General features: G+C 42.0%; 1 protein-coding gene across 1 annotated transcript; it reads right to left on the bottom strand.

Annotated features, from left to right (window-relative positions):
* Nucleotides 1–12,692, bottom strand: LOC117403804 (antiviral innate immune response receptor RIG-I-like). Its single transcript, XM_059006554.1, has 15 exons — nt 12,400–12,692; nt 11,200–11,334; nt 10,171–10,352; nt 9,311–9,455; nt 8,777–8,863; nt 8,076–8,210; nt 7,774–7,927; nt 6,658–6,919; nt 4,849–5,011; nt 4,418–4,519; nt 4,111–4,274; nt 3,592–3,729; nt 3,270–3,428; nt 2,563–2,712; nt 1–1,646 (listed from the first exon to the last, which is right to left on the bottom strand). The coding sequence occupies exons 1-15, from the start codon at nt 12,494–12,496 to the stop codon at nt 1,311–1,313; spliced, it is 2,409 nt and encodes an 802-aa protein (XP_058862537.1). The 5' UTR covers nt 12,497–12,692; the 3' UTR covers nt 1–1,310.
* Between the last annotated feature and the right edge of the window lie 1,667 nt (nt 12,693–14,359).

Raw genomic sequence — 14,359 nt, 5'->3', positions numbered from 1 at the left:
TTAATCAATCCATTATTTATTGCAACTAGAATTCAAAAAACTATTTAGCATGAATTCATGAAAGATACAACACATTTACAATGAGCACCAATAGTACAATGTCACTGAAGTCAGAAACTAATAAAAAATCTTTAAAATTTGTTTTTTTGTACCAAACATTAAAAAAAAAATTAAAAACAGACCACAAAACCTATAAAAGTTACACCAAGTGTATATTTCATTCCTACTTAAAGTAAACTGTTAATATGTCAAGTCTTTGTGTGATATAATGAGATAATGATTAAAGGAACAATTAATCAACAGTTTATTAAAACTTTATATATAGTATATATATTGCAGTTTAACTGGCTTATACAGCATCAGCATTCTAACAGTTCCCTGTGCAAAAGACAGCAAGGCATTTGTCAAACTTACTGCAGGCAAAGCAGCAGCCATGCCTGCTTCCAGGGACTTACAATCTTGTAAGATATTGGAATGGTTTGTCGCTTTCTAAATGTTTTCCTTAGGTTACAGGCAGTTAAAACCATGGTTAAAATCATGGTGCCTGGTTTGCAACTTGATGACAATGATGATGATGATGATGATGATCTATATTACAGACAGCGTGCAGTTGAAGGCTAATGTTTAATAACTGTACAGTGAGGGATGTTCTGGCATGAGTTTGAGTTCTTGGAATTACATTGGCGATGGCTCAGAAGCAGGGGGTTTAGTACAGTAGTTTGCTCATATCATTTAATAAATCTTGTCGGTGAAGTGAAACGTTTTAAAATCAATATGTTAAATGCCAGACATCGACGAGGAGTGCCACTCCGAGCAGTCAATTAGCAGCTGGGTGAGATTCCCTACCTTCACAGACGGGCAGACATACTGCACGCTTCCATATATCCCCACATTTAGACACTCTCAATTTAGTAATGGCAAGAGGTGCACAACGACCCTAATTCATTAAATAGAAATAAGAGACTGCTGTGAAAGCACACCCCATATGCTGCTGAGATGACATAGATTGTTAAATCCTGCCTCCTAGTGTACAAACTAGGAGAGTTATTTGCTTGCTTCTATTCTGTCTTTCTTACATTTTCAAATAAGATTCACTTTTAAAGAGTGTCATCAATTTTTATATATTTATTTAAAACTTTTTTTTTATAACATCAGCAGTTATTAGGCTATACCCAAAATGAACCGGAAATGTCTGTGGGAGGCTAGTACTGTAGTTTAAAGAATTTGTGAAAAAAACTATTATTAAAACTAGATCAAATGCAGGGCTTAGAGTTTATTTTAAAAACAGGAAGACACCCTTCCATTAACCCTCAGGACAGCCTGCTGGGCCCGGCACCCTCACTACTGTCCTGATCTAGGACATCCAACTCAAAATCAAAATCTTTGAGCAAGCCGGGGAAATCCTGCCATTTCACCACTGACTTCCTCTGTCCAGTGCGCAAGTTTACGAAGGTAAACCCAGATATCTTCAGCACCGGGAGGTTATCCAGGCCCATGCACGAGGCCAGGATGCCCCAGTCCCGGTTACAAGTGCGACAGAATATCTTGGATTTCTTCTCAAGGACGTCACAGACCTGAGGCTTGGGATGAGGCTGGATGTTGCACAGCGGCAGGAAGGCTTTGCTGATAACAACCCTGTGATTATTCTGCAAAATGGAAATAAAGAAGTAACCATTACAACCCCCAGTACACCCGAAGATGTAGTTGATGTTATGAACTCTTTTGTACAAAATAGGGTCTTTATTCGCAGTTTATTGGATTAAAACCAAATGCAATTCGAAAAGTCGATGCAGGCTAAGAGTGAGGGATGCAAGTCTGGAGAATATGGCAGGACAGACACAATCAATGCGTAAAGGTCAGAATGAGCACCTAAAACACAAGCATTAACCCTTTGCGGTCCTATGTCGGACCTGGTCCGACATCGCAATTTTCCCTTTCCGGTCCAAAAAAGCAGAGAAAACCATTCAATGGCCGAGTGAGACCGATAGGAGCCGAGAGAAGCCAAAAAAAAAAAAAAAAGGGCTATATCTCATGAATACTGTTTGACCCGACATCACATAGATAACACGGACATAAACAAACAAGATAGCTGCTTCCGCATCCAGCGCTCTAAGAACATCACAGACATTTGCAGAGCTTTTTTTAGATGTTATAGTAATAAAATAACGACTTGGATCGCATTATTGAGGAGTTTGGTGATAAAATGAGTGATCAAGAGATGATTTATCGGTATGTATTATTATTACGAGGTATGTAAAAAATATAATGAACAAGGGGTGGGACGGGGACAGTACTGAATGTCCTGTTGATATGCAGTGCCTTTTAAACCTGTTTTACTGTGAAAAAAACACTTTTAAACAGCGCATCTAAAATAAACTGCACATGTGAAAATAAATTGGACCTGACGCGCCTGGCACGTGCTGAATAAATGGACCGCTAAGGGTTAAAGTTCAATTACTGTTAGGCAACGTCAAGTGTTGCAGGAATACCCCCTCAACACACCATGCTATATGTGCAAACTCAGGTGTTTGTGCATGGAGCATCAAGCAGTGTGTACTGCACCTGTATGACGCGGATCTCGTCAGACTTGCAGGCATTTTGACGGCATTTTCCACACTGCAAGAGGAAGGTGATATCTTCCTTCTTCTTCTCAGGAGCCATTCTCCTCTCCAGGTCTCGTTGTTTCTTCTGCCGCTTCTGAACGTTCCTCACCTGAATCCGATCAATGATTCTCCAGTTAGAGGTCAATAAAGAAGCAGGGCTGGGGGCAATTCCAATTCCCTTTGAATCAATTCCAATTACTTCTTAAAACCCATTCCTGTTAATCCATTCCCATTCCCTATGAATCAAATCCAATTCCAATTCCTTTTTAAAATCCATTCCCATTCCCTTTGAATCAAATCCAATTACTTCTTAAAACCCATTCCCGTTAATCCATTCCCATTCCCTTTGAATCAAATCCAATTCCAAGTCCAATTCCTTCAAAGGACGTGGAATTGGAATAGAACAAAAGGGATTGACCCCAACCCTGTACAGAAGAGACCTGGCACTACAGCCATCCATCACCTCTGCTGGTCTGTGCCTTCCCATTGGGGGGATGGCACAGGGTGAGGTTGTCAATCTAGTTTATACTGGTGGGACAGAAGGTGTGGATTGGTATACATGCTAGTGAGGTACAAGAAATTATACTGGGGCCACACCATAGTGGGTGAACATTTTCATAACAGTCTACATAGAACAACACATAGGAAACACAATTAGCAGGGCACCTTGGCCAGGAACACGTCTGTCTCGATGTTCTGTGCTGTCTGGATGGCATCATACATGACCTTCTCCTGCAGCATATTAATCTGCTCCTTCTCTGCGTTTTCTCGGCTGCTGGTGATCAGGATGCAGCGACTGTCCATCGCCCTGCCTCGCCGTCCAAGCTATGTGACTCCTCCTGCGCTCCCTGCAGCAGTGCTTTAACTGGAGGAGCCACTCGGGAGCCCAGACTTGTAATGTTTTTAAAACCTTGATTATTGCATCTTCGTTTTGTGTTTTTTTTTTAACATGCTGTGTTTAAAACAGAGTTAATATACACGGTTAAGTACCTTCAAAAACACTGAAAAGTTTCTGATCTGTCTCGTCAAATCTGGTTGGGTCCAGGTTATCAAAATACTTCTGCAGGTAATTAATGGCATCAATAGCACGAGCATCTTCTGATATAATCAGGGAATCATTGTATTTCTGTACAGAAAAGAGACAAACTTCATTTCTTTATCCCTTGAAAAAACACACTGCAGTATTGCAAGTGTGTTTAATGAAATCACAATAATTATTGCACATTTACAGTAAATGAGGAATGCTTTCAGTTTTATTTTTGGATGCTTATTAAATGTTTTAGTCTTCCATTGAGGGGAATAGTTAATATAAGTTATCATATTTCCTCTTGGGTGCACATTATATAAGAGTTACACCTTATACAAGGAATACACATGGAAACATTTTACTGTTCCAAAAGTGACAGCGCCCATGTTGAGGAATTCAGTTGGGAAAAGGTCTAGCTTGCAGCAGCTTGTGGGAATGACTTCCCATGTGCTTTGCTGGTTCCCCTCACCCCAGACATACCCGGAGGTGCTCGGAGCAGGTGACCAGCTTCCTGCAGATCTTCATCTCCTCTTCCTCATCCTGATCCACCAGCTTCAGCACCTTGCACTGACGCTGCACCGTCACCACCCACTGCTCATAGGCCTGGGAGCCCCGCGTGCTCATGGGCACCTTGGACAAGGACTCTGCAAGACAGGGCAGCACAGGGGGCTTCAATGAACGACAGCAGTGCAGGCAAATACATAAATGTACTACAATGTCTCCAGTGCTGTCAACCAGCCACCACAACTAAAAAGAAACTTTTCATTAGATTTAGTAAAACGCTTACCGATATTGTAGGTTTTTTTTGCAATGGACTCAACATGTGCCATCAGTCCCAACACAACATCCATGAAAGGGTCCACAGAGCGCCGCTTCACTAACCTTATATCTGGGGGGGGGGGGGGGGGGTGGAGAGACAAGTAATACTAATAAAAGAAACATAGTGCTAAAATTAAACAAGGCTTTCAACGAGGAGTCTTTGTCAGGTTGTATAATGAAACAAGTGTGGCATTCAGCTCTTGGTGAACAGGATGGAAATATTGCCCTTTGGTTTAAACATTTACGGTATGTGCGATTATATCATGCAGCAAGTGTTTCAGGTAATCATGTCACAGAACATCTGTATTTGAGCCACAAGAACACAGCAGGGATTAATGCACTTGAACCCACTGCACCGGAGTAGACCACCACGGATACGAGCAGGAGAACATGCTCTACCTTTGCTGGGTACGAAGACGAACTTCCTGAGCTCATTCAAGTGTTTTGTCACAGTGGAGAGGGTGTGGGTGTCAAGGTTGGCACACAGCTGGTAAATGTGTTCCAGGGCACCATCAACATTCTTCGACTTGCCAACCCCAACAGACGCTGTCAGACCCACAATCTAGGGAAAGGCATAGAGACAGGGAACCAAGTTATACTCATTGAGCAACAGTCTGTGTGTACTATTCAGTGAATCACCAAGATACAATATTTATTTTTATTGTATGCATATGGCATTGATCTGTGTAAATAGTATTGGATATTTATAAAATGCACAGGTAATGTCCTGTTGTGATGACACTATACCATAGACTTCAGAAAGGCTGATTTTGATTTCTGAAGCCTGATGGGATACACTAGGGGCCTGCACTGATGTGTTCCTGAACTCTGTGCTGGATCTCAACTGACTCCATCAGCTTTTCAGACTGCTGAGTTACACGAGTTTCAACTGCAGTTGTTGGATTCCTGAAGAAACGACAGTGTCATTACAAATGGAAAACGATCTGGTACATGATTTTACATTGGTTATATACAGTCAGAGAATATGAGCGGACTGGTGACAAAATTCGCAGCTCATAATATCCTCCGCTCCACTCTTTCTTCCATTTTTCCCCACTGTGTTGCCAATTGCAGGTGAAAAGAAAGGAATACTATTTAATCGTCCTTATTATAATCGCATAGCTTGACCCAAGTAAAAAAAAAAATTAAAAATCCCCAGCTATGATCAGCAAAGAAAAAAACCTGTATAAAGTGCTCAGAGAAGTTATCTAATTCAATTCAAAGACGCTTTCTCATTATTATTGATTGATACATTGAAAATAAAGTAAAATAAGGAAATATCACCTTGCAATGAACAGGTTTTTAATAGGTTCCTACAATGTCGTGTACAGTGTACTCACCTATTTCAAACTCTGCATTTGATTCATATCAAATTAGCTTTATACTGGGCTTGTTTATATCCAAATATCTCACAGGGAGCTCAAAGCAACCCACAAACACATGAGCGAGTCTCAATGGGGCTGACGGACCACCCTGCAGTGTATTAACTATCTTAAGAGTGCAGAAAATCTAAACCGTGTTCACAGCGCTGTATTGGGGCATAAGCGTAGAACTGTATAAGAATATAGGCTAGGTAATAACCGCAGACAGATGGACACACATGACGGTTCTCACATTTTTTTATGGCACAAATGCAGCTCCACAATCGGGAGAATATATATTTTTCCCTCTATAATGAATTATAAAGTGCAACGCCAATCACATTGAATATAAAAGGAAAAAAAAAGCTTTTTTAAAAAATGCAATTCTCAAGTCTGCAAACATAAAAGTGCCTATCTAGTTTGAAACTGGAAAATGAATGGTTACCATTCACAGGCATGATGGAAAATACTGTAAAGTGACTGCATCTGTATTTGTCACCTTCTTTTGTCCAAACTCCAAGGCCGAACATGTATTTCAGAAAAATCAAAGTGTCCAGTTCTTCTCAGTGCTGTAAAGGAGCAGGCTGGAAATGTCTGCTCTGTGCTCTGCTCCAGCAACCACTCAGCTCTGCATAAAATATGCTTTCCCCGCTCCGCTCTGCTCCGCTCACACTCTCTGTATACAGTACATCACTTGGCTGTGGACTGAATAGGAGTTCATCCACCTGTAGCTGATCACACAAACCAAACAACTTTCCAAACAATGCATATGAAATACCCTGGCTGGCTTGATGAATTACGGTAAGCCCTATGCCCCCCTTGCGTTTCCTGTGCCCCATCACAGTACCTGCGGGAGGGCAGTGCTCGGGGGCCCCTCCAGTCTGATGTCCATGTACATGCCCATGATGCTGTTGTACGAGTGCTTCTTGCTCGTGTTGTGGCACTCGTCGAAGAAGATCAAAGTGAATGTTGACAGCGAGGGGATGGTGCCGTTCTCCAGTTTCAACTGCAGGATCATGGGTGTCATCACAATGATGTCATACTCTTCCACGGCAACTTTCACTACCAGATTAGAGGCAGACTCCCCAAAACAGCCAATCACTTCAAAGCTGTGAAAGCAAACACACAGGCAACTCTTGTAGTTATTGTGGTGGAACGTTCCCTCTCCTCAAAACTTTGCCTTAGTTTTTACTTCAGTGGTTTATTTGCAGGTAACTTCTCTCAAACACTGCGTCTCATGCAAAATGTTTTTTTTATTTTTTCTTGTATAAAAGGATTGCAATTGGTTGTTTTAAAAAGAATGATCACTAGATCAATGAATTACAATGCATTTTTCGTGATTGAACATCAAAGTTTTTAGACAACAGTGCAGGGAGGGTCTCCAATTTGTTCTCAATTTTCATTGGCCCTCTTTAGCCAGCTGGACGTGTTTTAAGTCTCTTGTAGAGACACCAATCCTTCCCAGCATGGGAAGCTTGTGTAGTCACTCAGGTTAATTGTATTGTTACATAAGAATAAAATAGCCCTCGAGAGGCATGAGTCTGCATTGTGTACAGTAGCTATTTATAAGCAGGACTGAATTCCTGATTGCTAACAGCGAAAGGTATTTGTGCAATATCAGTGCTGGAGCACTTATTGATGTAGGGAATATTTTCATTTATTTTTCCTCATGAGATTAACACACGGTTATCTGCTGAAATGTACTGTTTTCAAACCTATCATTTTGAAACATCAACAGGCTGTATATATTTATTTTTTAAAGATTTAAGCATTGAAAAACTGTGACAGGTCTCTCTATTGCTCCGCTTTCTCCATTGGAAACGAGGGATGTGGGAACAAAATGCTTAATGGGCTAAATCCCCTTTCCAGCCTCATCTCATTAGTGTTCCTGCTTCTTGCTCTCCCTGTGTACAAGTCTACAGAGCCAATATCACGTGCATTAGAAGGGTGTTAAAAGTCATACTCTTTGTTTTGGAAGTACTTCATGAACAGCTCCATCTGCTGCTGACAGAGGGGGATGGTGTTGGCCAGGAAAGCTACCTTCCTCTTGGACTCTTCAGTACCCTGGCTCAGGTGTTGCCAGCAGATCTCCACGGCGATGATGGTCTTCCCAGAGCCTAGGCCAAGAAAAGTGTAATTACTCACCTGTAGTGGCTGTGTTTATGTATCTTCATGCATCATATACTTGTACAGGGCTTTGTTTGTGAGGTCACAAGATGTTTAAGTGGGCCAACCCCCCGCCCCTCCACACAACCACATCCTCACCCGTAGGGGCACATATGATGGTGTTTCTACTCTCCAGAGCTGGCAAAGCTAATTCCTCCTGATAGGCCCGCAGTTCAGTTAATGGGGAGGATATCTGGCTGTCATATCTCATTACTTTTTGTCTTGGTTCTGCATCTGTGAAAATAGAAAGAGGTTTAGAGGTGCTGGCAGTGGCTCACCAGCTGGTCCACAGTTTATATCACACGGGTTTGGACAGGAGTGACAGAGTTTTCACACAGTAACCTGCAACCGGTTCCAATGTTATTTGCACATTCGTTGGTTGGGTATATGCTGAGAGCCCAGATGAATGCTGCTGTTCCAAACCTCTTGTGTGTTCCTTACTTATTTCTTGAGCTGTATTTGTCTCACTTTGAAACAAGCTTAATTAGAGTAAGTAGCTACACACTAACAGCCAACAGGATCAACTTGTACCAACCCATATATTGTACAGCGTGTGCTCATTCAAATCCATAGAAGGCCGAGATGTATCAACATTCCACAGTTCCATAATAGCATCAACATTAAATAATGCAGGAAAGTTCAGCAAGTCTCAATGTTACTGTAATCTCTTATTCTGTAGATCTCTTTCCATTATCAATTAACAGAGGGGGTAAAGGGGACAATCACTGGCTGGCAAAAAGGCTGCAATAGTGCTCTGCAAAAAACAGGTACAACCCCCCAAAATAAAAATAAAAACAAACCTGTGTCAAGGTTGGCGTGCAGGTCCTCCATTTCTGCCTCCTGGCTATAGGTCATCTCTATCTCTTCAGTGCCACTCATATCAGCGTCTAGGTCAAATACGGACAAATAATGATCTCTACAGCTCACAAGTGAAGCTATTACAGTGTAATCAGTTTAATAGGCCACTTTCCACCTATTATCAGAACAATTTCAGCACAAATAAAAAGGTAATAGGAATTTATAAGTGAGGGAGTTGCACTATAGCTTTTAAAAACCTTGTGTCAGTCCACTCAAACTCATTTACATGAAGGGAAGCTAGACTACTAGTCTTCCTGTAAAAAAATATATAGCTGTAAATTATTAAAAAAACAAAAACAAACTATGTATCTATATCACAAAGTTCCTGTCATCACTTACATGTTACCATTCACTGAACAAAAACAAATAGCAATTGTTTTTTTTGTTTTTTGAAGATTGCAGAAATATTTTTAAATGCTTATGCAGAAAAAAATGAAAATTTGGTTCACACCCTGCCAGTCTTGTTCTTACGTTACCTTCCTGATCTCCCAGGGCAAGATTATTATAGCCAGCAGCAGACAGTGCATCCTGCAGTGTTTTATACCACCTGGGATTGTCAGACCTGAGGATAAAGTCCAACAGTCTACCCATTCCAGCATGATCCCCTTTGCTTTCAGTTACCTGTTGAGTGAAATACATAGCAAATACATTATATCAGCCGCATACAGATTCATGTAGGTGCTGTAAATTGGAAGAGTATGAAACTAACTTTCATGAAATGTGACACTAGATTTGACACTGTATAGTGAAGCGAGCAGGTATTGAAGGCAGTGCAGGCTCATTCTCACATACCTCTAGATGTGACACTGTATAGTGAAGCGAGCAGGTATTGAAGGCAGTGCAGGCTCATCCTCACATACCTCTAGATGTGACACTGTATAGTGAAGTGAGCAGGTATTGAAGGCAGTGCAGGCTCATTCTCACATACCTCTAGATGTGACACTGTATAGTGAAGCGAGCAGGTATTGAAGGCAGTGCAGGCTCATCCTCACATACCTCTAGATGTGACACTGTATAGTGAAGTGAGCAGGTATTGAAGGCAGTGCAGGCTCATTCTCACATACCTCTAGATGTGACACTGTATAGTGAAGCGAGCAGGTATTGAAGGCAGTGCAGGCTCATTCTCACACACCTCTAGATGTGACACTGTATAGTGAAGTGAGCAGGTATTGAAGGCAGTGCAGGCTCATCCTCACATACCTCTAGATGTGACACTGTATAGTGAAGTGAGCAGGTATTGAAGGCAGTGCAGGCTCATTCTCACATGCCTCTAGATGTGACACTGTATAGTGAAGCCAGCAGGTATTGAAGGCAGTGCAGGCTCATTCTCACATACCTGCCGCACCTCCTCTCCCTGGGGCTGCAGGAGACACTCAGAGAGGTGAGGGAGGATGTCCATAGGACGAGCTCCTGGTTCCAGCGTTGGCCTCAGTTTTCTCACCATCTGTTTGTAAAGCCTGGATTTGTCAAGCTCTGTGAAATCCTCCATATCGATCGATTTAGAGAGGGTAGGGTACCCTGCATGAGAGGGAGGCACAGGAGCCCACCTGTCAATGTGAAATCGTCCATTCCAATGGGACACATGGATACAACTCTCTAGAAAACTTCAGCAGCTTCAGGTGTCTTACTAGATACCCAGCAGGTATGGAAAACCAGTACAGGTTTACAGCAGCCGTGAAGGGGATTAACATAACAAGCTTGTCAACCAGTCTTATAAACCAGCATGACCAGTTGAAAACCAGTAGATTACAAAATCTAACCAGTGCCAGCTGCTGCTGGACACGGGAGTTTTTAAAAACGGGGTTTGATTGGGAGGTCAAGAGTTTGATACCAATCAGTAATACATAAAGTTAATCTAAATACTGGACAGGGGGAAAAAAACAAATCCTACTTAATTTAAAACCCAGCAGCATAATTTAAAGCAAGTCCCCGAATATAGCAGCTTTTAAACAGTGTTTATAATTAAGCTCAGGTTTCTCCAGTTGACTTCACAGTAAAAGCTGAAATGGCTTAAACTCAGATGCAGTCCATTTGTCTTGCTGCATCGCTAGAGTAAGTTCATCATGGTCCTGTGGTAACACTACCTCACCTTAGCCTTAGCAATGGTGAGAAGCTCTATCAGGAGAGGTGAGGCCCTATTACCTGTAACACAGGATATGCATGTCAAGTGTTGAGGGTGTGAGGGATATTTGTATCAGACTGGTAGCACCATGAGCAACGGGCAGCACCTTCATGAAAATGAAAAGATCAACAGCAGAACAGGATGCACCAGACACATCGCTACGGTTTAATCACTACTGTACACCTGGTAGATTTAGGAACGATTTGTGAAAAATTCACAAGAGATGAGAGAAAAAGCGCATACCTGCTATACTCAGCCCATCCAAGAACATCTGAAACCAGCCAGGGGAGTCCACATTCTGGATCATATCCAAGAGGAGAGCAGACGCATGTGTTGGGCCCTCCTTCTCCTCCTTCGCTTTGATCAGCTCCACCTCCTCTGGGGTAACACAGAGGATTACTCACACACAACCCTACAGTCGAATGATCCATGCTGATTTGTTATTGCAACATCCCTGACTGGGTTGTGTATAGCTGAATGCCTCTCAGTTGAGAGGGGGTCAGAGAGCTGTGTATAGTCTTGGGTACTTCAGAGTAACAGTGGGTTAAGTACAATGCTAAATTATACAAGTCCCTGAAGTACCATGTGCTCAGGGCAGATTGCTGAGATTCGTGTCTGGAGTTTTTTTTCAGGACTTCAAATGATTACTCTTTCATTTCATTTAAAAACATAGCTTTTAGCTAAAACTGCAAGCAGTGTGCCTCTGGCACTAGATGATGTACAGTACAAGGATTGCTGGGTTTTCATTTGCCCTCTGTGATAGGCATAGGCGCCTAACTCACAGGGAAGGGGGAGCAAGCTATATGCTTTCCTAGCGCATTTACAAGTGCAGGGCCCCAGCCCTGCCATACCCTTACTGCTCTGTTTTAACACACCTGTGAATGTGTGCTCTTGATAAAGGCAGGGGCAATGGCCTGGCTATTATTAGACATGTTATTGGCACACCAGGGCTGGGGTCAATTCACATTCCTTTTAATCAATGCCCATTCCTTTTTCAAATCAATTCTCAATTCACACTCCCTTTTAATCAATACACATTCCTTTTAATCAATGCCCATTCCTTTTTCAAATCAATCCCCAATTCAAATTCCATTTTAATCAAATCCCATTCCAAGTGCTTCAAATTAATTATTTTAAAATAATTGGAATCGGGAATTGAATTTTAAAAATAATTGAAACTGTACAACCATTATGTTGTAAATAATAATAAAAATATATATATATAACATTTCAGTTTGGGGCAGGAATATGTCACTCCAAAGTAGGGTATTACTGCAAACATAATCCACATTATTTTAATAATACCATGACAGAAACACATATACTAGTATAAGCATGATCAATGTCTAAACTAGCAAGACAAGTTTTTTTTCCATTGTTGGGAATACGATGCACCAGGAAACTGAGTTTAAATTTTAAAAAAGTACGATTGCATTTACTTACTGGGTTCAAAAAAATCCAGGTAATGTAAAACAAGAGATGGTTGAATAATTCCAGTGATGTATTTACAACAGCGCTGGAGTAATTCCTTTTCACTCATTTTCTAGCAAGCCTGAAACACTTTGCTCTTGCTGCAATTCGCATCTGGATGTAAACAGTGTAGTTTTGTTTTCCTGAGCTTAGAGCTGAACAGTCCCACCTCTAGTTTCACTTTACAGGAAATCAGCTGACTCAAATCGGTGAAGGACTGTGAAAGGGGCGTGTGGGAATCAGCTGCGAGAGACCGAGAAAAGTTTACGTTGACACGCCTCTCGGACGCGCATTTTATTTACAAACAAAACCAGCACGACGTGACGCTACTACCATTGATGCTAGAGCGCCAGGAGACGCAAAGTAACTATCAGACAGACATCCCGGCAAAACTGGGATTGTATCCGTTTTCTGCATTCAATTATTGTCCCGGTCAGAAACAGTTAAATCGTCCCGGTTTTTTCGATTTTGTATTTGAATTTTTTGTATATATTGTAACGAGACAGGGGTAATGCACAGCTCTTACAAGGACTCCCTGGAAACAAACAGATAAAGGAAGGACAGCTGACACGCTCAATGAATGCTCAGGCAGTTTATTATAGCGCAGCCCGAAGAGTGTATGCTTGAACGCAGTAAAAGCAGAGGGGGTCACTACAGGGAAGCCAACCCTGTAGACGACACACCTGGGCATATATCTGTAGCAGTCATTTCCCGTATACAGCACAACAATAAATGCAATCAAATTCAAAGTGCTTTATTAGCAAGACCAGTATTGGGCATTGCAAAGCATTGATGACAGTTGTCATTTTACATACATCAATTCACATACAATCAATCATTTATTTATTTATTTGTTTATTTAGCAGACGCCTTTATCCAAGGCGACTTACAGAGACTAGGGTGTGTGAACTATGCATCAGCTGCAGAGTCACTTACAACTACGTCTCACCCGAAAGACGGTGCACAAGGAGGTTAAGTGACTTGCTCAGGGTCACACAATGAGTCAGTGGCTGAGGTGGGATTTGAACAGGGAACCTCCTGGTTACAAGCCCTTTTCTTTAACCACTGGACCACACAGCCTCCTCAATCAGTCAACAGTTTACAACATATTTACAAGTGAATATTCAACCTCAAATACAACAAAATATTTGAAGCCTCAGTGTTCACGCTCTGTCCCTCAGGTTGTGACAGGCGCTTGTGGCTGGGCTGCCTCTTCTAATCAGCTTGTCTGCTCTCTGAGGAGGATGGGGAGTTTTTCTGGCAGGTCTGGGAATTCTGTGCAGAGATGTTGTATTTTTGGGAAGAAAGCTTCCCTTATCTTGTTATAATTTGTGCACTGCAGTAAAAAGTACATCTCTGTCTTGACTTGATCGAGCTGGCAGTGGTCACACAGCCTGTCCTCTTTGTGCATCCATGTCTGCCAGTCTCGATGGCCAGGCTGTGCTCACTGAGCCTGTACTTTGTTAGTGTCTGTCTCTGTTTACTGTCTTTCACCTTGGTCAGGTATTCAGCCAGGATGTAGTGTCCTTTTAGGGCCCGATAGCATTCCAATTTGCTTTGTGTTTTTGTTTAACTTTTGCTTTATGTTTTTGTTTATCTTTTGCTATAATTTGGTTGAGTTTGATTGTGTGTGTTGGAGTAGTGCTGTCCTGAATCTGGTTGGTATTAGTGTGGCTGGGTGTGGTGAGCTTCAGGACCAGCCTGCTGAGGGTACTCTTCTCTGGGCTCAGCTCTTGGCATTGCAGGGCTGCTGTCTTTTAGATTAAGCCAAAATTGATTACCGCCAGTAGCTGTAGCGGGTCACTCTGTAGTTACGCTCCGAATGGCTGAGGATCTGACTGAAATATGCTACAGCTCTCTTCCCCCCAGGCATTCTTGGGACAGCACCGCGCTGATCCCTACGTTGCTGGCATCCGTGTCTAGGATGAAGGGT

The sequence above is a fragment of the Acipenser ruthenus genome, chromosome 2 (assembly GCF_902713425.1).
Source record: "Acipenser ruthenus chromosome 2, fAciRut3.2 maternal haplotype, whole genome shotgun sequence".
In the NCBI taxonomy this organism is placed as follows: domain Eukaryota; kingdom Metazoa; phylum Chordata; class Actinopteri; order Acipenseriformes; family Acipenseridae; genus Acipenser; species Acipenser ruthenus.
The sequence above is the reverse complement of the archived record's forward strand: the minus strand, read 5'-3'. Positions and strand labels throughout refer to the sequence as shown.